The sequence below is a fragment of the Brachyistius frenatus genome, unplaced genomic scaffold, assembly GCF_029030835.1.
Source record: "Brachyistius frenatus isolate BFR_SWC_R1_liver_20210118 unplaced genomic scaffold, ASM2903083v1 Contig_192, whole genome shotgun sequence".
NCBI classification, from domain to species: domain Eukaryota; kingdom Metazoa; phylum Chordata; class Actinopteri; family Embiotocidae; genus Brachyistius; species Brachyistius frenatus.
The window spans coordinates 239,851-265,954 of NW_027210791.1; the positions used below are offsets into that span (position 1 = coordinate 239,851).

The 26,104-nt window shown below is 41.8% G+C and overlaps 1 protein-coding gene across 5 annotated transcripts in view; it reads left to right on the plus strand.

Annotated features, from left to right (window-relative positions):
- ptprfa (protein tyrosine phosphatase receptor type Fa) overlaps window positions 1-26,104 on the plus strand; it is a 211,984-nt gene that overhangs the window by 84,833 nt on the left and 101,047 nt on the right. For all 5 annotated transcript variants that reach the window (XM_069718469.1, XM_069718470.1, XM_069718471.1 and 2 more), the window contains exons 5-7: window positions 12,981-13,169; window positions 18,592-18,609; window positions 23,020-23,130. In XM_069718469.1, the coding sequence (XP_069574570.1) occupies window positions 12,981-13,169; window positions 18,592-18,609; window positions 23,020-23,130 (318 nt within the window). The remainder of the gene's footprint in view (window positions 1-12,980; window positions 13,170-18,591; window positions 18,610-23,019; window positions 23,131-26,104) is intronic.

Below are 26,104 nucleotides of genomic sequence, written 5' to 3' on the forward strand. Positions count from 1 at the left end.
GGCCTATCTATTGATAATCTGATGGATTCTGTTTCACTGCGTTCTCTTGTATTTGTGGATATGAGCCTGTTTTAAAAGCACCTTATGTCTGCTTATTGTTAGTCCTATGGATCAGGTTTTACTGTTTATCTTGTTTTCTACATTTGTGAATATGAGCTCATATTTCCTCTCTGTTGTAGATGTGACTTTTACTATTATGTATCCAACTTTTATAACTTTACTTTTTTGTACAGGCTGTCTGCTGTCTCTAATTGATACCTTTTAAACCTCCTGAATCAGTAACTCGTAAATTCAACGTCATTAAAACAACAACATCTCAAACGCTCCGGTGGGAAAGGGGACAACCGACTACAATCATAAGCTGCAACCTAATTTTAAACATAAGGCGCCGTCTCGTCTGTATGTCCAGCCGGCTGTGAATGTCGGGACCATCTACCAAGTGACACCAAGAAAAAGATACTTTCAAAAAGACTTAATAACTTCAGTGTTAGTCAATGAACTGATCGCAAAATCACGTCACACATTGATAGAGGAGATCATTCCTAATACAGGATATGGTTCCTAATACAGGAGATGGTTCCAAATACGGGAGATGGTTCCTGCTACGGGAGATGGTTCCTGATACAAGAGACGGCTCCTGATACGGGAGATGGTTCCTGATACGGGAGATGGTTCCTGATATGGGAGATGGTTCCTGATACGGGAGATGGTTCCTGATGCAGGAGATGGTTCCTGATACGGGAGATCATTCCTGCCCACTGCAATAAGATTTTAACTCACCTTTGACCAAATCAATCGAACAACGATAACACTGTTGCACTGTTGGTTGTTTGTTTGTGTAAATCTGTGCACTATTGTTTAGTTAATTTAATTCAGTATTATTACATTTTTATTGAATATATTGTGCATTTTTATATTTGATGTTTTTCTCTGTTATTTTTATTGCTTTACCTGTATCTATAAGCACTGCTGTTGTGAAAAAAAATTCCCCTTGTAGGATTAATGAAGTATCTATCTATCTATCTATCTATCTATCTATCTATCTATCTATCTATCTATCTATCTATCTATCTATCTATCTATCTATCTTTATTGCAGCTAGTAACCTTTTCTGTCCAATTTCAAATTCTCTATGACAAACTCAAGATGAATAATAGCTAGAACATCTTATATTATCTCCGTTTTATGGGACTAATTTAGTAGCCAGTCATGGGACAGATTTAAATGTTGATGTCCTGCCTAACCAACCAAAAACAGTGAAACAAGTATGAATGTAAGACTTAGTCCTCCTGTAGATTTATATGATGTTCTGCCGAGCAGATGGAGGTTTCCATCCAGACCTACTGTACTGAACTCTGGTATGGTTGAATTAAAGGAGACGTCCTGTTCCATCTGTCAAAGCCATCTTGTTCAGAACGATGGAGAACATCTCTGCTGGGTACATACTTCTCTCTAAAGAGGAAAAATCCTCCTTCATTTTAAAGCAGCAATGCCAATTACAGTTGCAGCTCCGGCCTGCTGGTCAGTCCACTCCTCTGATCCGAGCTGCGGTTCTGGAACACTGAGCACTGAAACCCTGACTAAACACATTCAGACTGAAGCTTTACCACTAATATGCTTCAACAGCTGTTCTCACACCAATTCATGCACACACACACACACAGGTAGTTCTCCAGCGACATATTGCAGCCTGTGATTGAGCAGCGGTCTGAAGAGAAGGAGGCTGCCTTGGAAATCGGTTCAGTTTCCAGAAAGTGCCACCACAGTTGAAAAGAGAGAAAAAGTAAACTCCTTAGCTTGAATTCATTTCTCTAGCCAAATCTTACTTTTTAGATCTGTGCATGATGTGTACGTGTTTCAGTCCGTGGACCCAAATAATCCCAGATCAAACTCGTAAGGATTGCTTCTCCTTCCTTGCTCTGTGTATGTTCTTGTAAGAGGGCATGTTTATTAATGCTGCAGCGACTTGAGGAAAGAGATTTCAGAGTCGACTATCTGCCATCTTCCTCTGCCGTTTATCTCCGTCCCGACACTCAGCTGCGACGCTCAAAGGCTCGTAGTGGCAAATGTAGCCTGCAACACGCAGCAGCATACACACACACACACACACACACACACACACACACACACACACACACACACACACACACACACACACACACACACACACACACACACACACACACACACACACACACACACACACACACACACACACACACACACACACACACACACACACACAGAGGGCAGAGTGCCTGGGTGGAAGCACACTGATAAAAAGGTAATTAAAGTCATCAGATTTCCGTCTTGTGTGAGAATGGCTGTTTATTTACTTCTTGGCTCTCCCGTCCACCTCAGTCACCGGTGACATTGAGAATGACTTTAATTACTGAGACTAAGTCAGAGTCTTACACGTGATTCATTCGTCTCCTCTCTAACTTATGGACACTTTCTTTAACTCTCGCCATCATGCTGTGCAGACCATACGTCAGTAAGTCACCTGCTGGGGCATCAGAAGACAGAATAACACTTTGATGATCCCCATGGGAGCTGTGTTTTTCAATTAATGTATAAAAGCTGCTCCTTTTTTTTACCCGTGTTGGACTATGGTGATCTTCTATATATGCATGCCTCTGCTAACTGTCTTCGTATGGTGGACACAGCTTACCATGCTTCACTGCGGTTCATTACTCTAACTCACCACTGTGAGTTATACTCTCGGGTAGGATGGCCTGCTTTGGCCACCCGTAGGCTCTGTCACTGGTACACCTTCATTTATAAGGCAATCCTTGGTCTGCTCCCAAACTACCTGTGTGTCTCCATCATACAGAAAAGTGCCGGACAATACTCCTTGTGTTCTCAGGACTTCTTTAAGCTCGCTGTCCCAAATGCCAGAACGGAAATGGGAAAAAGGGCTTTTGTGTACTCTGCACCCTCATCATGGAATATGTTGCAGAATGATTTAAAACTCAAAGAACTGATACCACTTAAAATCTAAAATGAAAGAAATAGAGGCAGGTTCCCAAAAATGTCAATGTTTTTAAATTAACCAGGTTACGTAACTGACTCTTAACTTTTCGTTTCTTTTAACTTGTCTCATTGTGTTCTTCTGTCTGTAACTGTGTTTCTTTGTGTTTCTGCCTGTCTTGGCCAGGTCTCCCTTGAAAAAGAGATTTTGAATCTCAATGGGACTCTCCTGGTTAAATAAAGGTTAAATAAAAATAAATAAATAAAATGGGAGACGGAGTCTGCAGCCGAGGAATAAAGGCTGAATTACACCTCTCTGTGTTGGTGTTCTATCTGCTTTAAGAGATTCCTGCAGATTTATGCCTGAGAGGAGGGCTTGGTTTGTTGATTGATGTATTCTCATACATCAGATAATGAAGAATGAGACTTGCACTGGGCCAAGGTTTGTCCTCTAAGTGGCTTTCTTAGGTCACAAAATACAGGTTTCTGCAGTGTTCCTGAGACTGTCCTCAGTTCAACCTGCTTCTTAAATACCCAACGGTACTGGGACCTTCAATCCAAAGCTGGATATCTGGGCACATGTTCACAGTTCAAGCAAACTTCTCAAGCAAATTATAGACTGTTTTAAATCTCAGAAAATCCAGAGTTTGCCCTCTGTCACTCTCCCTGTGGCTCTTGCAGGTGTCATGATGTCAGTTCTCCTCCATGCTGCTTTTGTTAGTCGATCACATCTCCATCTCAAAGGTGTGCTTCATTTTCTTCTGTCCTTTTTCATTCTCCTCCCCCCTTCCTGCTGCATTGAGCTCGCCCTTCTCTGGGCTCCACTCCCGACCGGATGACCCTGTGTGCCCCACCGCCTCCACCTGAGCAAAGCGGCCTGCTCTGAGGGCGGTTGGACTTGATGTTAAGGTGCATGCAAAGGTCTGTTTCTGGTCTCCACCTGGTGACATCCGGTCCTGACTCGCCACTTGTAGCTCCAAACCTGTTGCAATGCAGCACCTGGCTTCCACCTGATGGCACTTTCAGTACCCAACTCCCCTTCAATTCAATTTCATCTTTATTTACATCAAGTCACAATGGACCCTGGCAGTACATTATTTTGCTCTGCGGATGCTTCATGTCAGGTCAATTCACACACCTGTGAGTAAAGCTCTGAGATGACAATGAAAGCACAGCGATTGTGACAAAAAAAAAAAACCTGAAGCAAAAGTGTTCACGTTTGCAGGAAGGCAGACAACAACTTATTGATCCACCCTTGTGTGTGTGTGTGTGTGTGTGTATATTTATTCATTAATTTATTATCCAAAGTCTTGAGACACCTTCAGTGTTAGCTTGATAACATCTTCAACTGCTCCTTATTGTGGACAAATGTACTGTCTGTACTGAAGCTTTAAGAGTCCTTGTGGTGCCAACAGATACATAGAAATTTCACGGCAGTGCACAAAACTTTATTTCGAACATGAAAAAAAAATAAAATAATAATAATAATAATAATTCGCCTGTCCGCTGCCCGTCTCTGTTTTTAGTAAGACCTCTCTTCCAGTCTGCAGACAGATGCAATGTCCTTGGCAGCTGATGTTGCTCCTGGGGAAAGATAATTTCTTTGATCCACACGTTGCTGAAAGGGCTCACCACAGTTCACTTGGCAGGACAGAGACAGTCCTTGACCCGTCTTGATTAGGGTCGGTAACCTTCAGGATAAGTGAAACGTCTTGTAAATGCCAGAGAGGAGAAGGAACTGCTGTAAAAAGGAGCCCACATTTTGTAGTTTACATTTTATGGCAGTGTTGTCAAACCGTTCTCTCTTTGCCGGCTTTGTTCCCATCCCTTTTTCCTTCTTCCTCACCCTCATGCTCTCTGTTACCCAACAATTTATCGATTGCTGAAATGATGCAGAATTCCTTCCAAAGAAACATGGACTCATTTAATTCAATTCAATTTGATTTATTTAGCGTCCAACCAACAGGTTATTTCAGGGCACTTTACTCCTTTAAGAGAGAAAAACTCCCTTTTAACAGGAAGTAAAACCTTTAACAGTGGAAAGAGAAAACTGGGAGAAACCTCCGACAGAACGCGTCTCAGAGGTGGGCGGCCATCTGCCTCGACCGGTTGGGGTGAGAGGAGAGCAGAGATATGGACTCATTTTTATTTTTTTACTATTTAGAAATGGTTTATTTTTTGTAGTAGTTCTCAATGGATCACTGAACTGTAGAACGCTGCTTTCCTGAATCATCTGGCTGTGCATACAGTCGCCTACAGACTGACACAAATAATAGGATTTCTGAAAAGAATTACTGCATATACAGTCTCAATATATTGTAAATATATTTAGCTTTCCGAATGACTTTTATATACCTGTAGAGTTCATTGATCGATACAAATGACAAGTCAACAACATTTCTGTCATGACACACATGCATTTCACCTGCCATTTTATAGTGTTAGTAGCAGACTGCTCGACAACAGAGCTAAAGTCCTAACCGACAGCAGCTAAGGGGACTAAAGAGGGTTAGAGAGGTAAGAGGATGTTTGGTTTTATTTGTGGTCACCAGCCGGCTGCATGGCACAGCCCTCGGGATATTTTCTGCTACATTATTCTAGCATTGAATGCTGATAGCCTCCGGCCAACGCAATTAAATGAATGATAAATCATGACTCAAGGCCGTGGCCAAAAGCTGTTCCTAAACCTCTTTCTGGAGTGCATCATTATAGAAATTATACCGTTGTCATGTCACGTCTACGTCATCCACTCCGATAAGTAAACACAGTTTCAACTAACGGCAATTTATTAACAATGTCTACAAAAATAAAATGGAGTTAACTTAGAATTATCTTCGAGGTTGAGCTAAAGCTAACACACACAAAAAAAAATCAAAGATAACTTGAATAACCTTAACCAAGATTGATAACAGCAAACACAGTCTCACCTTCCTAACTATGAAAAAAAAGGAGAAAACGGTCAAAAGAAATGTCAGCTAAACCCTAGAAGCTCCATCCATGAACTAGAGTTAACATGAAGAAACATGCTAGCACCAGTGTTCACTTGCCAATCTCTATCTCGTACTTCATAAAAACACCTTTGAGAGTTTTCTGAGCTCTTCCTTTTTCTTTGCAGAGAAACGACTCATTTGTAGGCTTTTGACAGGCAGCTTGAGATAACATCCAGATTCAAAATTACATGACCTTTTACAAATTCAATTGCATTTTTTTCTCCTTATAAATGCAACCAGATGACATTTACACACGACAAGGCAAATGGCTCCCTGTGTATAAAAACGATCTGCATTCATTTAAGGGCAGGCGGAGGGAAATGCGAAATGCAAGTAATTTAGTGAAACTAATTACTCTGAATGAAGCCAAGTGAAGGTTAGTGTTGTGGCCCCGACAGAGATGTGCTGACATCCTGGTGGAACGCATGCGTGTTACTGTGCGTGGCTGTACGTGGACACAAAGGGAAAAAATGACGAGGAAAAAGATATTCAAATGAATTGAAAAACATGGAGTGAAAGACATTCACCTGCACAGGGAAGAAACGGATTCAAAACCATCTTCATACAATCAGTGTCAGATATAAGTTTTGAGTTGGATATTTGGTTAAATTAATAAAAATTCTGTCTTCTCTTAAAAATGCAGCAAAAACATTGGCCCCATCTTTGGAACGCCTGCAGGGAATTTCCTCAAATCTGGCACAAACGTTGTCTTGGACTCCCCGTGTGAACTGGTTATAATTTAGGGGTCAAAGGTCAAAGTTACTGAGGCCTCAAAAAGCATGTGTTGCTATAACTTAATAATACATGTACTAATTTATATTTCATACAAATGTTTAACTCCATAACTCAGGAAAATAAGTGGAGATCGTGACCATGGTTCATATTTGGTCAAATAAAGAATTGGTGACACTAATTTTGGGTGTCCACCATGAAACTGGTGAATATGAGCTGCTGGGCTGAAGATGTGTGAAGCATCCACATTTTAGAATTTTTTTTTTCTTTATTTGCAACATCCATATATGAAGCATCATCTGCTGTCATGGCAACAACCTTGTGTTCTATCAAAATCAACTTTATTTGCCCAGCAGTGAAGACATACTGGGAATTTGACTAATTGTTGATTCTCTCAAGCAATTTACACACTACCATGGTATTTATACAGCACAAGACCAACATAGCTTCAAATAGTTGTAATTCCTTTTAAGATGTGTCTAGACAGACATGGATGTAAACAGCAACTTGACTCGGAGTAATTCTTGCAGTTTCTGTCAACTTTATTTAAAGATACCCAAAAACGTACATTACAGTGCGAATGTACTGGCCGTGGGCGTCGTTGGCATCGTTGTCTCATTTCATGCTGAATTCAGATTGACTGCTTTAGAGATGTGGTTGTAGAAGCAGGTGATATAGATTTGACCATGTTTATCTCATAATTGTTTACTTCTGTCTGGGACAGGAAACCAACACAGAATCGAGGTCGGACTCAAGACATTTGTTGTGAATCTTGAAGATCACCAGTTGATGAATCAAAATCTCAATTAATTAGGACCAAATTTTTTAATCTTATAGCCAGATTAAATATAAATGTCCTCAGCAGCTTGATTATCCAAGGAGGATTTGTTTTTCGGATATCTTTACAAGAAAGATCAGAAAGATCTTAAAATATTACCATAAACATATTACTTTGTCGTAGAAATATTGGGCTTTTCAGCCTCTGTGACACTGCCAATGATACGAGCGTACAGATAACAGATGACTGCATGAATGGATATTGTTTTTCAAATAATCTCTCAATAATCTACAGTCATGTACAGCAGATCCAGCCTGGTATAATTACCAGATCCCAGTACAGTGTGTGACTAGATGGACTGGTCCATACTCCACTGACGATTGTTTTCATTTGTTGCATCCTATCGGGTGTTGATCTTAGGTGAATTAGGAAACTATTGGAGCAGCCTTTAACGGTCAGTATTGGATTCTATCTGGTGTATCGGGATGGTTATTGAAATAAACTACTGCACAGTAGTAACACTGTCATTTTGAATTTTATACAGTACATGATGTGGTGTTTCTTCTCTTTAAAAAAAAAACCCCACAAGAACCAATTATAGTACCATTAGAGAATTGAATCAATAAGCAATTTAACTTGTTTTTGCTCAAATTAATAATAAAATAATTGTTGAATGTTGTCACATCTTTTCTTGTTATGTCTTTATTTTTTGTACCAAATTATGGAGGGAAGTATCGATAAGGGAATCGCTAAGTATCGAAATCGATAAAATCCTAACAATACCCATACTGGTGTATGTTGTGCACCAAAACTCTACCACCACCACCACTGTAGGAACCACAGGACATTTTGAAACAAACGTTTGACATCAACATCATCACACTGCCACCACCACTGGTCGCTGATTGGTCCGCCCTTCAGAGGCTGAGGTAACCTTAATGTGGATAGTGCTGCCAGACTAATCAGACTGTAATCAGAGCAGTAGACAGGCAAAGCAAAGACACTTTAAATCTCCCTGTGAAGATGAATTAAGAGTTTTGGCATTTGTTGTTTTCTTATTCACAGCACTGTGCGATAAGTGCAGCAAAATGGATTTGTACTAAATGTTTCCCCTTAAAAAGGTAATCAGCCCATTTGGGAGCTGCTTGTTGTCTTTAATTGGTGATGCACTGGGCAAACATCCTAAGTGTCCGGCCAAGTTCTCTCCCGGCTGCCCCTGTCCTCTTCTCTGCTCACAGAGACACTTGCTGGCTCTTTTAATTTGCCAGAGAAATCTTATTAAGAGCATATAGCTGCTCTGGAGAGGCACTTGGCAATCTGCTTCATTAAAGTGGGAATGGCCTGTTTTAGAGAAATTACAACGCTTAGAGAGGTATTTTGTCTTCTGTTCCGAGCCTTTCAAGTCACCCTCCACAGTGGTAAAATGTTTGCATCATCGGAAGTGTCTTTAGCCTGTGGCTAATGTTGTGATACTGCCTGAATAACCAGAGTCCGCTCAGTGGTTGGTTCGACTCTATCTGTCAATGCTATTGGTTACCTGATCCCAAAAGCTTTTCAATTAGTGTTCAACCAGCTGTGGGGTCAACAAATGGGTCAAGAGGCCGAGTGAAAAACCAAAACGTGGAGCATTTCTGAGACTGCATACAATAAAAAAAAAAACACGCTCATTCATTTCTATTTTATAAATGCTTAGATCTTTTTTCCATTGTACTACTAGAGTTCACTCTCACTGACATGCTTCAATGTTTTAAGACACCTTTAACAGCCACATTTGAAGATTAACATAAAGGTAGGTATGTAGGTAGGTAGGTAGGTAGGTAGTAGAAAAAAGAGTCGAATCAGATCTGCAGTCGTGCAGCAAGTACAGTCTATTGCCTACAAAAGTATAGCCTGTATTTTAGAAGCAGCAGAGCAGGAATGCAATATTCATGTGTTGTTCTAGATCTAAATGCACAGCAATATGCAAATAGAAAAAAAGCAGGATTTCTTCCCCCATAAATTGATGTTGATTTATCATATGCATCCCACAGTCAGGTCCAGTTGACTCAAGAAAGAGGAGCGGAAATTGGTCTGACAGGCTTTTTTTTGTCTTATAATGCAGTAGGATAAACTTTGCACTGTTATTCTGAAGAAGTGATATGTCATCCTCCTGCACAGCTAGTTAAGCACCCAGCTACGGGTGATGGAAGCACGTCACACATTGCTCCCAGCAGAAAGCCTGTACGACTCGACTGGATGCACCCCAGGTCCTTCCAACTAAGGCCCAGTCCCATTTTCCATCCCGTGGCCCGGCCCCTCATTAAGGAGTACCGTGTACTGGGCAGTGGCCCTTCAGAACGGAGCTAGAATGGGTGGAGCTTAAAATCTTAAACTAAGGAAATGGGACACCACTCGTGGAGTCAACACTAGCTGCAATTCTACTAAATTCATTATTCAAAAAAATTTGTACATCTCAGGAATTGGATTATTAAATTTATGGAAATATACAGGATGATGATAAAATAGTGTATCTCAGAGAATCAGCTATTAATGTTCACAAACACTACTTCATTCAATCTGTTTGAAACAGAAATAGCTTTATCATCCCAAAGCTGCACTTTCAGATTAAAAAAAGTATTCTTGAAAAAATATTTTGATTTATTTATTTTGTGGACCATTTTTCATGTTATGTTTCTTCAGTTTGTAAAACATTCTTCTACCACTGTGTTTGGCGTCTGCATCTGAAAACAATGTTTAGATTATCACTACCCCTTAATCCCAAAAACAAACAGGACACCCTACTCTGTGGGCACACACAAACCAGAGGGCAGGGCGAAGTGCTAGGGCCGAGGGTGGAATTGGGATTGGGCCTAAATCTTACATTCTCTACACTCTCCCTGTTCACCCCTGAGCATCTGATCAATCACTAGCTTCAATCTTTCTACAGGGCCAGCCTCACTCATGTACTGTGAGTTTGACCTTGTTAGGAGGAGGCAGGTTGGGTCGATGGTTCAAAAAAACAGTGGACATGGGTACCGCATGAGAGACCGCTGCTCAGTGGTCATCGGCACGTTGCCACGATGAAAAGAGTTGCATGATGATGACAGCAGGAGACCGCGTTTAACTTCCTGTTTCCAACAGCGAGTCAGGACAGTTTTGTAAAACTGCATTTACTGCCATAACTACGGAGGTTGTGTAATTTTAATGCACAAGAGAGATTAAGTTTAAACCAAACTATTATCATTCTCTCACCCTAAGCGAGGGTTTTATGTCCCCAAACCTAATTGGGGATAACAATTTAGGAGTTCTTCTTGTGGGTCTTATTTGAAGGTAGGAACAACCATCACAAGCACTAACATAGGGAACACTCCAGTGGGTCTTATTTAAACATAGGAACAAACAACCTAATTGGCTGCATGTGTTGGGGGACTTTTTAATGACATAGTTATTGCCCTCTACTTACAAATTCAGTATTTGATTCTGAATCTGCTAAATTGTCTTGCAATTTGACAACCTTACCTCACCATCTCTCCATTCACCCTATTTTCTGGTGCTCATCAAGGGTCTGGTCCCTCACTGGGATACCATTTGCCTTGAGAGACCATCTCCGGGACCCGCACAACAGAGCACCCAGGGCCACTTGGACACACAAACCCCTTCACCACGTGCCAGAATGAATTTGAAACACCATTAGATTGGTGGAGGATGTTAATGTCCACGCCAGATGTACTGTGTGCAGAAGTCTAACTTTATTTTATTTAAATGGGAGTTCCGATGAATTCAATGTCGACACGTTTTGGATGGATATATTAGTATCTCCTCATATCTAATAGTGTATAGTATATTGCAGTGCTCACTTTGAAGGTATTCTGCCTCTGTTTTCAGAGAACACTTGCAGACCCAACAGGGACACTGTGCTGGGACTCACGTCTGCATCAATCCACTTATAGTTGAGACATTCAAAGTTTACATTGAAAAATACGGCTCACATAATAATGAATCAGTCTACCTTCTAAATAAACTTCCCATTGGTTCAATATAAGACACATTTTAGTATTTCCATCTGCGTTTGAAGACAATCCTCTTCCTCAGCTGAATGAAGTGAAAGTGAATTGCTTCAACTTATTCCCGAGCTCAAAATCTGATGTTGTCTGAGCTGTTGTTTCTGAAGCTGTAAAGCTAAAACAAAGTGATGGAGTATTATTTATTTTGAATAATTGTGTTTTCAAGACACTAAAATCAGTTTCAATCATGTTCCTCTTATGAAGAGAGGAAACAGAGTACTCGTTCTCCTATCATCATGCTGATGAAAGGAAGGTGCAGGGCAGAAGGACTGGCAGCGGTGGTCACATTTGATATTTCCGTACACTATTATTTTACATGTAAACACTCTTTGACTGACAGCCAGTCAAATGCAGCACAATAATGGCTCTCTGGGCTTTTCAGCATTGCTTGACAAACTTAATTATCCATTTTGTTTTTCTCTTTGCGACACAGTGGATAATTTTAGCTAAAACAGGTGAGGTCAGAAACCTTGATCGGTTACTTCAGATACGGCTCATGAGTTGAAAAGCTTCTTGAGAACTGTGCGATTTAAACCATTAATGGAAATTACCCTTCACTAATTGCGCCAGAAGAAAAAGAGGACAACTTTAGGATGATGTACATCCATTAACTGTATATAAAAGTGGATGTGGCTTCTGGGTCTGAGGAGTGAAGATATTGCGTAAGTCCTTTTTGGAGCAGACCTCTAGTGGCACTTGGTGGTATTGCAGCTTTAGTCACTTCCACATCGGCCTCATTTTTGACACCGGAAGCTTTGTCTTCTTTTTTTATACAGTCAGTGGTCTGTAACCAGGAATACCAAGGCAAGACCGTGGTCCAGCTTCCTGAACTGATGTCCTATACTTTATATTATTGATTATTTCTACCTTCCCTTAAATGTGGGAAACCTTGTGAATGCCACATCAGGGTGTTTTTGATTAATATAAATAAACCCAGCATTAATCTGTTCCGTCACCAATTGGATTAGGCAGTTACAAATCATACAGGTATAATGTATGAGAGGGTTGGAGAGGTGTGTGGGCCTGTTTCTGTGTCTGCTCTCAGACGTGTGGATAGAGGTGTGGAAAGGGATTTTCAGCCAATGATTTTCTTGTGTTCCATCCATAATTTAGCAGGATTGTCATTTGAATGCACTAAGCTGCGTTTCAGGTTGTGTCTTCTTGGTCCTGGCCTTTCCCTGATGGAATGCATTGCATTTGCAGTGAAATTATTTTGTTCTCATTCTCGATCTCACTGATCCATGATGAGAAATTCTGTGGAAAGATTAGTCATGCGGTGGCCCGGCAATGCTTTCATTACAGCTGGGTTTTTATTATGTTTGAATTTCATGTGGGGGGACCTCACAAACTTAAGGTTGTGGAATAAGCAGTGAAATCTTGCAGCCCTGGGTGAAGGCGTACAGAAACCTCCCTGGGTCTGTCCAGCAGCTGTCTGTCTAACTTTGTCTGTCTCTGTCTTTGTCACAGAGGACCAGGTACCCCATGGTTTCCCGACCATCGACATGGGCCCCCAGCTGAAGGTGGTGGAGAGAACACGTACTGCCACGATGTTGTGTGCAGCCAGTGGAAACCCGGACCCAGAGATCTACTGGTTCAAAGACTTCCTACCTGTGGACATCAGCAGCAGCAACGGCCGCATAAAACAGCTGCGTTCAGGTAAATGACTCGTCTGGCTCTGTTCACACAAAGATCTCTCTTCAGCAGTAAGCAGCACATGTTGCATTGAACCTGGAGTTGGTTTCACTTCAGGTTTCGATCATTCACTTTTAGAAATCCTCGTAGAACAAATATGGCGCCGTTGCGGTGATATTTGGGGGAAGCCACGTATCATGATACCTACTGTATGCATAATAAACCATAAATCTAATACGTGAAGCCTGCTGGTTCTGTTTGGAGGACAGTCACTTATATGTTCACCAATTAGAGCTGGGTATAAGACCTATGTTTTGGTACAAAATAAAATGTGTCCATAGTTTCCACTAAAAAAAACTGTCAAGTATCAAATCAGGGGCCGTATTCATAAAGATTCTTCGGACTAAAAGTTCCTCCTAGTGACGAAATTGGAGGAACATTTTTAGAATTGTGACGTTTTCTTACAATTTCCTCTTAAAGTTAAGAGTCAATCTTTGTAAAGATAAAAGTTATTCACGAAACATCTTAAGCCTTAAGACAGCTGCTACGGAGAAAAACTGTTCGTAACACGGAGGAGGACTTTTAAGAGGATGAAGAATTTCTTAATCAGAGTAGAAAACAGCTGAAGTACAGCGAGGTCAGAGAAATATCATTAAAACGCTGGATGACGGCACATTAATGAAACACAACAGATGTTTCCTAAATCACTCTTAAGATAAGACTCCTTCATAAAAGTTTCAGGCTCTCTGAGAGGATTCTAAGAATCTTTGTTAATATGGAACCTGATGTCTGGTTGATTCTTTTTTCTTTTTTTATTTTGATTGAACTATTTTTTATTTTGATCATCATTTTTGCTGTAAGGAACTTTTAATTTTCAAAAAGTAAAATACACAACAATGGAGAGAAATGTGTCCTGCTTGGAACAGAACCTGATATTACCTGAGCAGCACCTGTGCTGGAATATCGGCGCATCAACATGACTTACCACATCCCAGACGGGGATGAATGTTAAAGCTCAGGCAGCCATCTGAAGCGGCTCTGTGAGAAGGACGCCAGCATCCAGAGGAGCAGATAGGGCATCTTTCTCCACAACACCCTCCCAGCAGCTCTCAGCAGCGCTGAGTAACCGAGCTCCATGCAACCTGTCAGATGCCCTTTCCCTCACTCTCTGTGAGGAAAGAGACAAGTTTGATTCTTGCCAAATATCTCAAGCACCTACACAACGCTGGATCGGGTGTCCAGGTCCAAACTAGAAGCAGATTTCCCATCACTGGAAGCCTGGGGCCTTTAAATGTGGCTGCTCTCGTTTCGATACAGTAAGGGACGAAAGGCTGCAGGACTGGCTGTGGATCATTGGCATGGAGGTTCGCTGAGAGGATTTTATCCCGCCACAGTCAGGGACTCTGCGTAGGGACAAAATGCTATGTATTATTAACTGAACAGCATGGCAATTTGTTTCAATTTGATTTGCAGGGCCCCGTTGTCAAATGAAGTCCCACAGCAGTGAGGACCAGATGGCTTCTTTTCTTTAGTAGAAAGATCTGAGTCAAAGCAAGGGAAATAGGTAGAGTCAGTAATAAGTCAACAGAATTCATTATATTAACATGTTTTCTTCTGAGTTCTAATTTAATGACTTTAATAATATGTCAAACATTGTAGTTTATTTTTGAATTTGAGGCCGTTGCTCTCTTTTATAAAAGGAGAAACGTTCCAGCTTACACTGGTTTTCCAAAACCCTGCTTCATCTGTCAGTAATTTTAACCAAATGAGTTCATTAAGGAACGATGTGATGCCGATTCCGAGTCCCAAGATGGAATCTGATATTCCAGGAGAGAAAAACAACCTTCAGTCAACTGCCAGATCGTAAAAACACCAACAGAAAATGTGTGTTTACGTTGGACAGGACCAGCGGTCGCTAAAAACGTCCTGCTTTCAATTCACAAAGCAGAAAGGGCCAATATGTGGGCAAAGACTGGCGAACATGGCCACAGCTGAATCAGTTACTGTTAAAGGGATGCTGTGTGATGTAGCATTGCAGCTCCAGAGTGTTGGGAGACTTTTAAAAGGCAGATTTATACAGAATTAAAACAAATGTAGAGATTTTTGTTTTTACTCACAATACGCTTATTTTTCTAAAAATATATATATATATATATATATATATCCCGAAGAATCTGTGATTCTGTATGGTAGAAAAAAATGATTTAGTGGGTAGTTGTTACTTGAACTTTGTTAGGCCCAGTGGCAGCAGCAACACACTAATAGCACTGTACTGCATTACAATGTTTGGCCGTTCTTTCTCCTTACGAGTGTTTCCAGGCTTTTTCTACAAACACCACCTGGCAGCTTTCACCCAGCGACCTGCTCTAACGCGTTGTTGTCTTCTGCTGTATTTGTTGTGACCCTACAAACGTGGCACATACATAACAATGGATTTGATGTTCCATAGCACCAACAAGCCAGCTCTAAAAATACCATAATAATACCTGCTGAAACGCCAAATCTCTTCAGACTCCACAGAGACTTCCTCATTATTGTCCAAGGCTCGATAGTCCTGGTGACATTAATATGACATCATCAGAGTTATTATATCAGACATGACAAAGCTCCCTTCAGAGCCACAGAAGACATTAAACAATTGTTTCCACAGGTTAAGTCGTAGGTCCCCTTCCTTGAACAGCCAATCAGATGAGCCGATGGACTTTTGTTCGCTCTCATTAGTTCTGCTTTGTAAGGAACATTTAAGTGGGTTTCACTGGAGCATCTTACACCACACACCTACAGTTTGGTGTTCTCAACTAAAAATATCAAGATCCAGCCCGTTACTACCTCCTTTCTAGATGAAAACTACTAAAGAAATTTAAAAAATCCTTCAAATTCAGATATTGTGAAAAGATAATAAAGTCCTATTATTTTTCACAATAAAACCCTGAAATCTGCCATGACCTCCTGATTTCATGCTGAAGTGGTGCTTCTAACTGTCAGACAACTGCGGAGGAGAAAAGTCATGGCAGGTCTCGGTATTGTCCAGCCCCGCCCTCTGGAAGTTGCTGATGTCCCCTTTATCAGACCCCCGAGGGCCACACAGCTTCCAGGGCTCCCCTCTCACCACCTATCTCACACTCTGTGTTCCTGTCAACTTCAGAGAGGCTTGGTTTATCATCCAGATCATCAGCATCTGGATAGTAACCATCCCTCTCGCCACTGTTTTGCTGCATATGACCTGATATGCCCAAATGGCCCCAGTTACCTACACTAATGAGGTACAAATTAAATAAAAAATAATACTAATATTCTACCAGGCTGAGGGTGATTTTCAAACTACAACAAGCTGTTTTATGATTTTATCTCAACAAGCTGTAGAGGGTGAAGATTAGGTTTAAGTATGTGATCCAGAAGTTTCCAACCTTTAATGACAACTGTCGTTCACTCAGCTCAAAGTTAATTCTGTGAATAAATAATATCCAACAAAAAAGAATCTTACCAGCTATCAGCATGCCAGTATCCGTATTTATGCTGCATTCAAATGGAAGTCATGAGCTCGTGGTTACAACATGGAAGGTCGTGTGCACCGTATGCTCGGCGTTCAAGTGGTTAAATTGTAAAAACGCCGTTGTTAGGGAACGGCAACATGGACAGCATCTGGACGCTACACAGTCTAAAAGTTTAACATGCTAACAGGGAGATAACATAATGGAGGAAATACAAAGGCACAGAGGGAAAAGATGATACTACTGGGAAGATCAACATTTTCTTCAGACGTAGGCTATATCTAAATTTTTAAGACTAAAATTACAATATATTAGCTTAACATCCAACAAAACATGAACTTCCACAACCTCTGACATTTCTGTAAATATCAATAAACACATCACAACTCCTGAACTCGGGGCTTACAGTGCCTTAAACTTCAATACCAGCGAGTGCCACTAGAGGTCGGCTCCAAAAAGCCTCCGGCTCCATAGACTCCCATTCAACTTCTCTCATCAAATCCAAAGTGAATAAAATGTGTCCATCAGTTATCTCGGTGTTGTTAGCTAAAGTCACTCCTTCTTATTAGTTTTCTGGAGGTCCATCTGAAAATAATCCCTCATTCATTAGAAAAGAAGATTCAAGAAGACCTGTTTTGGGGGGCGTGTCTGTTTGATTGACAGGCCTGTGGTGCAGTCAGGTTACAGCTATCGGTGGGCGGGACGTAGTATCATCAGGTTTCCAATCAGATCGGTCAGATCCACCGTAGTTGTCCGAATCTTAAACTAAACTTTTAAGTGTGCTATTATTGTTTAATTTGTATTGTTAAAGGTCATCTGGCAAAATCTAATATTATCAGACATGACTTAATTTTTTATGTCATTAAACAATGTGCATGTAAAACACAGTCCAAAATCATCAGTTTGTGATAATTATTATACATGTTCAGTAATGTGCTGTAATATCTAATCTTATATCTAAATGTGAGGCAAAGACAAACCAGTTTTAAAGTATTTAGAAGACTTTTCTCTGACTGCCATGTTTTGAACTAAAGTTGGACCTACATGTAGAAACAGGATAAATCTGGAATTATGCTTTCATTGTCATAACTTGTATTAAAACTCTTGCATGTGTAATCTATAGAAATTAGTAGCAGCAGAAATTGCTGTTATAATATTGGTGTAAAAATATTTCAATAAGATTTTTTCCGCTGTTTCTTCATCCCTAAATAGCGCACTGGGAAAACGCTGGTGAAAGATGACCCACATAATGTGACAACTGTTATAAAAACACTTCAGTAGTTCACTAATATAGAATGCTAATTCTGGAGCTTCGTTCCACTGAGACAGCAACATCACAGTGTACTCCAGGACACCAGCGCAGCTTCCTTTAACTCATCAGAGGGAGAAGAGGCAGCTCCTGTCTGCCTCGTTGTCAAAGAGTACAGATGAGGCCAGTTGTTAGTAAATTAGAGGTCAAGTGCCTGATCGTCAGGTGCTTTCAAGGAACAAAGCAGAAGGGGTTTCAAGTTCCCACAGGATTCCAGCTATGTGGAGCACATAGCAGGTGTATAATGCAAATTAGCACCATGTTGCAGTAAATAACCGGATTCACAAATTACAGACTGCAGGTCAGAGCAGAGGTGTAGCACTTACTGAAATCATTTTGTGCTTGTGGAGAAAATATATAAAATTTCTACTGAAAAAAGGGGTTTTCCCAACAAAACATTTTTCACAGTTGTCATTGTTGATGGAATTATTTTTGGTTGCAAATAATCATTAAATTTATTTCTCACACTTATTTTGCTTCTATATTTCTGGATATGTGTCTGTAAACAGGGTGAGACTAGCAGCCCCTCTTATCTCTGCTGTTTTTCCTCCTTGCTCTCCTTCTTGTCTTCTTCTCTGTTTCACTTTGTCTTATCTCTATACTAATGGTTATTTCTAATCTTATTTGCATTCAAATTACCTCACAGGTGGTACACCAATCAGAGGTAAGAATGCTGGGTGCAGAAAAACATCCACTCATTATCCTCTCCTCCTCACTGCCTCGTCTCCTCCATCGCCTTCCCCCTCCTCGTCCCATCCACCTCGGTGTGACCCCATTTCCAGCCCTCCGTCCTTGTTGCCTGCTCTGACACTTTCTCTGCCTTCAACACATACAATAACCTTTCAGAGGTGTCAAAGGTCTGGGAAGACATGAAAGCAAGAGGCAGGTAGAGAGATAGTTCTCAAATACAATCACTGATAATAGTTTCCTTCAACCAACTGATGTTAGAGCTGACTTAAAGACTGTAGAGGGCTAAAGGCAAAACCAGGACACCAGAGGACATGCGTTTTTGGCTAGCCACTAATTTTGGTTGTGTTCACACGAACATGTTTGGTGCATTTTAAGTCTTCAGCATTCAGCCATCTGACTTAGAGAAGTGGTTTAGGATTCACTCACAGACTGGATATAAAAGAGTTTGTAGATTCTGGATCTGAAAAATGTTTCCGATGCAGAAGTGTGTTCAGCTGCAATACCAGCGAGCGCCACTAGAGGTCGGCTCCAAAAAGCCTCCGGCTCCATAGACTCCCATTCAACTTCTCTCATCAAATCCAAAGTGAATAAAATGTGTCCATCAGTTATCTCGGTGTTGTTAGCTAAAGTCACTCCTTCTTATTAGTTTTCTGGAGGTCCATCTGAAAATAATCCCTCATTCATTAGAAAAGAAGATTCAAGAAGACCTGGTTTTGGGGGCGTGTCTGTTTGATTGACAGGTCTGTGGTGCAGTCAGGTTACAGCTATCGGTGGGCGGGACGTAGTATCGTCAGGTTTCCAATCAGATCGGTCAGATCCACCTCTGGCTCCTCCCCCAGCTCATCCAAATATGGTCACTTCCTGCTCCAAACCGCTCCGAACTAACAAGATGGTGACGGACAGAATCTGAACTGGAGGATTCATAACGTTCACAAACCAACGATGACATCACTGATGGTTGATGACGTCACTGATGGATGATGACATCACTGATGGTTGATGACATCACTGATGGTCACTGTTTGGGTTCACCAAAAGTGAAATTGTGTCTTTTTGATTGAATCAGGTTTAAACGTCACTTACCACACACATTCAAGATCAATACAGGCCTACCAATGGTGCCTTACGACAAACCTTGAAAGGAAGAGATCACCTTCACCTTAAGTGGGGAGGGATGAGAACATTGTTAAAAAACATTTTTCACGTGGCTAATTGTTCTATCTGGTTCTATTTTATGATTTTGATTTTTAATGCAATAGTTTTATTTTTGTGAAACATGTTATAATACACACGGTTGTCTCAGGGTATCAGAATGAAAGAAAAGATATAACACTGGTGTACAGAGACGTCATTGCTCTATGTGAACAGAGGAAGTGGACCCGGTCCTACTTTTTCAGCCACTCTCAGCCAGTTGTTTGGTCCTGACTTTGACACCAGCCTCATCAAACTGAACCAAATGGGACAAACTGCACCAAACTCCCTAAAACAACGTTTTGTGTGAATGCAGCCATAAACTTCCAAAAGTAACATGGAGGTCCAAAAATGCTAACAGTCTGTTAGAAACGTCAGTCAATGGAAAAATGCACGAAACAGATTTTGGCAGGCGTAAATGTCCTACATACATGAGGGAGGATGAAAAAGTTCAGAGACTGCTCCTGTTGCGGGCGAACAATGCGGACTGAGCAGGGGGAAGGTACCGATTACAGATTTCGTCACTTGATCAAAATCAACACCTGAGTTGCATTTTTGTGAACGCTGGTCCAGGACCATCTGCAATGTTTCACGTACCTGAAATTGGAGCAGAGAGTGCACCTCAAAGTTTTAGACAAATTATCGGGGAACCGAAAGAAGCAGCAGGGAGATCAATGAGATGAGTGAGCGACGATTATGTTGAGGTGAGAAACCTTTTCGATCAACTGTGAGCGGTGTGTTGCCATGTTGGAGAACTCCGTTGCCATGGCGCCACAGTTTAGGTAATTTGCAGTGAACGCCTCAGAAGGTCCCAGGAGAACTCGTGTTGACAGTCTGACTCTGGGGGACAAATTCACGGTGACACGACCCCACCAACGTCAAAGAAAACCCACCTGGATGCTCCTGAGCTGACGCACCTCTTTCGGTTTGGAGAGTGAAGCTCCGCCCTCTTAGAAACGTGAATGTAAGTCAAAACACCTCTCCAGGCTCAGTGCTTCATTGCCGTTGACCTTCCGAAGCATTTTAAGGGTCTCTGTGACCAATTTCTAGAGTTTGAAACACACATTGAATATGCGCCCTCTGTTCACAATGTACCAGACCAGCATTCACTAAAACATTTGTAGCTCAGGTGCTGATGAAGCAACTAAACTTGTGCCACTTCCTGTTCGGGGTTATACCTTCCTCCTGCTCTGTGGACGTCACGGTGCTGCGCAGCATTCGGGATCAGTCCGTGAACTTCTTGATCCACTCTCGTATACATGACGGAACATGTAGAATTGCATTCCTCTCTGTTTAAACATGTAACTTTAGCACCCTGTTTAATTTCATGCCTTAGTATATATGATAACTTCCCATGTGTATAATTAGTAACGTACAAGCTGCAGAGTGTGAAGGTTTGAAGGCAGAGAAAGGAAACACATGCTCCATTGTTGAAGGATCAAAGTCTGAAGAGCAGCGGAGGTCCGATGTTTAGGGCTTCATACTCTTCATTTGTAAGAGGTGACACCGACCAGCACCACCAGAAAATACAGGATACAATCATCACTACATGTAGAAGGACAGGAAGATGTTGAGCTGCACCTGTCAGTCAACAGTCAGAGGATTGGTCTACAGTATCCTGGACACATGATCAGCTGGGGAAGATTCACAGATTCAACATTTAGATCTGTGATAAGTAGGAGAAATGCTCCGTGTGTGTTGAGTGTGTGTGTGTGTGTGTGTGTGTGTGTGTGTGTGTGTGTGTGTGTGTGTGTGTGTGTGTGTGTGTGTGTGTGTGTGTGTGTGTGTGTGTGTGTGTGTGTGTGTGAGAGAGAGAGAGAGAGAGAGAGGGCTAGTAAGACAGAGAAAGTTTTAGGACATACGTCTCAGACAGGATGTCCCTCCTGACTGCGTCCCAGGTGAAGGTTGGTCCTCCTCCGCTGCAGGACACACTGTCTGCACCAGTTGCATCACGGATGTGGTGACACACACACACATTATTTCAACTAGTGATTTTTCTGTTTCTTAAACTAGCTCCTAACATCGAGTTACAAACCCATCCCATGCTGCATTTCAGGATTGCGTTCTGAAATATGTACATTTTTAACATTTTATTTCTCATATTTTTGATTGTCCACTGCGATACTGCATGATGTGTGTGCCATTCACAGTCGGTGTATAATATTGCATACTTACTATGATAATGGTACCCTTCCAATCACAGCTGATTATAACGTGTTTGAATGAATGTATGTAAATCATGGAGTCAGGTAAGTATTGTGTGTTCTTAGAGCAGTGATCAGGTGGGTTTGGGGAGAAAGGTTCTTTCCCAGCGGTCTCCAACCTGTAGCTCACCACCCGTCTCTGAGTAGATCAACAAGTTTGAACGACGTGCAGTGTTTCCTCCAGAGCCCAGGTATATCTGGGGAATCATGTCAGCATTTTTATTGATTTACTCTCTGACCTGTCTGAGAGAACGACACTATCAACGTGATGGATTGACGATCTCCCCTCCTCCCTCCACCTGTGTCGCTCCGCACAGTGTCAGTGCAGCAGAGGTGGAGCTCCGCCCACAGTGAGACACAAAGAGATCAGAGGACAGAAACACAGCAGAGGTGGAGCTCCGCCCACAGTGACACACACAGAGATCAGAGGACAGAAACACAGCAGAGGTGGAGCTCCGCCCACAGTGAGACACACAGAGATCAGAGGACAGAAACACAGCAGAGGTGGAGCTCCGCCCACAGTGAGACACACAGAGATCAGAGGACAGAAACACAGCAGAGGTGGAGCTCCGCCCACAGTGAGACACACAGAGATCAGAGGACAGAAACACAGCAGAGACTCTCACGCTGAGCTGGAAACGAACGATGCTCATAAATTAGCTGAATGATTGGATACAGTGTTCACCTCCAAATAATACAAATAACTTTAGCTCTGAATTCTCTTTTTTATTGACATTGGACAAAAAAAGAAGACAGAATCAGATGTGGATATATTTAGGCTTCATGTGTTTGACTAGTGTCCCATCAGATCACTCTGCCATATCTATACAGTGTGTGTGTGTGTGTGTGTGTGTGTGTGTGTGTGTGTGTGTGTGTGTGTGTGTGTGTGTGTGTGTGTGTGTGTGTGTGTGTGTGTGTGTGTGTGTGTGTGTGTGTGTGTGTGTGTGTGGTGCAGACTTGAATTGTGACATTCTGGCCTCCCTCCCCAGGAGCGCTTCAGATTGAGAGCAGCGAGGAGTCGGACCAGGGCAAGTACGAGTGCGTGGCAGTCAACGGCGCCGGGACTCGCTACTCAGCTCCGGCTAACCTTTACGTTCGAGGTAAGAACCCTCCCCCCGATGCCCCCCTCATGCTGCCGTTCAGGTTACCGGCTCCGACACAAAGGTCCCGAACCTCCCGAATGCTAAAAGGAAAACTGAGTCCCTGGATCGGAGTGCAGTCAGAGTCCAACCTGTTGCTGCCTCTGCTCTGTTTATCTGCCTCTCGTCTCTGTCTGCAGGCTGCTGATTTCTTCTGTGTATTTTGTCTACTGCCCTGTTGTTAGTTTGCTTGACCTGTGGAAGGAGTGTGTGTGTGTGTGTGTGTGTGTGTGTGTGTGTGTGTGTGTGTGTGTGTGTGTGTGTGTGTGTGTGTGTGTGTGTGTGTGTGTGTGTGTGTGTGTGTGTGTGTGTGTGTGTGTGTGTGGTTGAGGTTGACTCATCAGGTGTGAAAGATGTTGGCTGTGGTTCTGCGTCTTTGTTTGGGGGTGGTGAAGGTTTTGGTGTGCCACAGAGAGAACCTGACACGTCCTGGTTTTGTGTCCCGTGGCTTCAGTCGGCTGGATGTTCACCAACAACAGACAGCGGGGTGAAAGCAAACCTTAAAGCTTCTCATAAGTCATCAAAAAAACTCAATTAGCCTCGACCAGCAACAGTTTCTCAAAGGCAATTTTCAAAGTGATTAATTTCTCCTTTAGTTTCTCGTTAACCGTCCGTTTCCATTGATGCAGTTTGCCTTCAAAAAAGTATGTGACAGCTTCTGAAAACCAAATATAGACATCACACAGTTTTCAGTTCTGTTTTATTAGATCTCCACAAGGTTGAACATATCTGCTCATTTATCTGGAATACTGGCCCACTATGTCCTCATGAACCCTAAAGTATGTCAAATGTCCCACCAGGCAGAGAGGTGTTTGGATTCTTTCAAGTATAATATAGTACAATATACACAAGCCATGTGTGCAATTACTGATCATTGGTTCTAATCGTTCCCTCTGTTCATACCAGTCAGGAGGTGATACATCGGTTAACTGTTAACCTGTCAACAAGCCTACATGTGATTGGAATCAGCTGGTGATGATGGGCCCAAGGTTCAACACTGGTTGATTAGCTTTACAGACACACAGCACACAACCACAGTCTGGATTTGACAGGTCCTGGTTTAATAGCACCATCTCTCCTGACCGAGAGCTGAACGATAGTCTGTATTCAGACTGCAGGCAAATCGGATTTTTTTTCTTTCCAAATCTGATCTTTAGGACCGACTGTCCATTCTGTTATTTGCAAGTGAGCACATCGGATTTGATGCGTCCAGACATCACCAACCTATCTGTATGAGTTGCTGTGGTAACGTGGTACACGCAGCTACGCTGGTGACTTGGCTTCCTAACAGCTAACGGCGCGGAAATCTCATCAGACAGTTTATTTGGGCTTCTGTCCGTGGACTGTTGTTGTCATCCATAGCAACAAAATCTACACTTTGTGATCGCTCTGCTAGCGGTAGCACGGATTCCACTGACTCCGTCTCTGAAAATGAATCTGATCGGAGCCGGCAGATCATCCAGACTGAGTCATATCTGTAGAAATCAGAATCGTATTTCAAACCACCTCCGAATGTGGTTCGGACAGGGATTGGAAAAATCCCATTTCATCTGTTATTTGCGGACAAAAATCTGATTTGGGCTGGCAGTCTGAACAGAGCCATACACATATAAACAAAACAGCCTCAAACTGGCATGATTTTCTTTTTTCAGTAGCTTATCTGTTTGTTTAAACAACTATCAAGATGATCCTAGTTGAAAAAAACTATTGAAACATTCGAAGAATACTATAAGCTAAAGACTTCCCCAATGACACTACAAAGAACACAGATGGCACCATAAGGAACTTGATTTCTGTTCACTGGTGAGCTGTCCTCATGGTTTTCAGAGTGGACAGGGTAGGACAGACCTGCTGTAACTGCTGCACCTGCTGCACTCCACTATTTCTTTCACTGCTATACTGGAACTATTGGGATGTATTTCTTTGCTGCAGCTCTGCAGCACAGAGCTGTGTTTGAAAATGACTTGCTTGGTTTGTTTAACTCAAGACTCCTGAAGTGTCTTGTTAGCCTTATAAAGACATTTACACGCATAACAGTGTCGTCAGGCTATAAAGTTATTTACTTCACTGCCAGTAGAGACAGGAGGAATTATTACAGCGAGCAAAGACTGCATATCACATTTCTCTTTAGATAGAGTTGAAAAAAAAAACAGAATTTTATGGATAAAGTCTGCCATCCAGGAGGGAAATGATGCCGAACCCTCAGGACACATTCTCATATGTTTTGTCATGTGTGTGTTAGTTTTAGTTTTATAGTGTGTGTGTGTGTGTGTGTGTGTGTGTGTGTGTGTGTGTGTGTGTGTGTGTGTGTGTGTGTGTGTGTGTGTGTGTGTGTGTGTGTGTGTGTGTGTGTGTGTGTGTGTGTGTGTGTGTGTGTGTGTGTGTGTGTGTGTGTGTGTGTGTGTGTGTGAGAGAGAGAGAGAGAGAACAGCAGAGCACCATACTGCGATCAAAACTGCCTTTGAAAGCTGAAAAATAAAACTCTCCAAGAATCTCTTGAGACAAAAGAATTTGCGTTTTGAATACATTTAGTTTTTTTTTTTTTTACTTCCGGCTGATTTGTGGATGAAAACTATCGCTGTTATCAAAGATAAAAATTGTATATATTAGATTATGTTTTTGCACGAATCATCCTCCACTAAACCACAGCAAACAGAACCACAGCCAACAAAATCCAAATGTGAAACACATAAATTGTTGTTTCTGCTTCTCTTTTTAAGGTTGCTATCTGTTACTCTGACCTTTGACCTTTGACCTTTGACCTTTCCAGGTGTGCTGGTTGTGTTTCCATTGTCATCTCACTGTGTGGCTTTTAAACAATCACTGCAACATGTTGCAAACATGTCGTCGGTGTGTCTTCCTCTGTTTCGGTTTGTCTTTTCTTTCTGTTTGTGGTCATACACTCAGACTGTGTATGTTTGTGATCAGGTCTCTG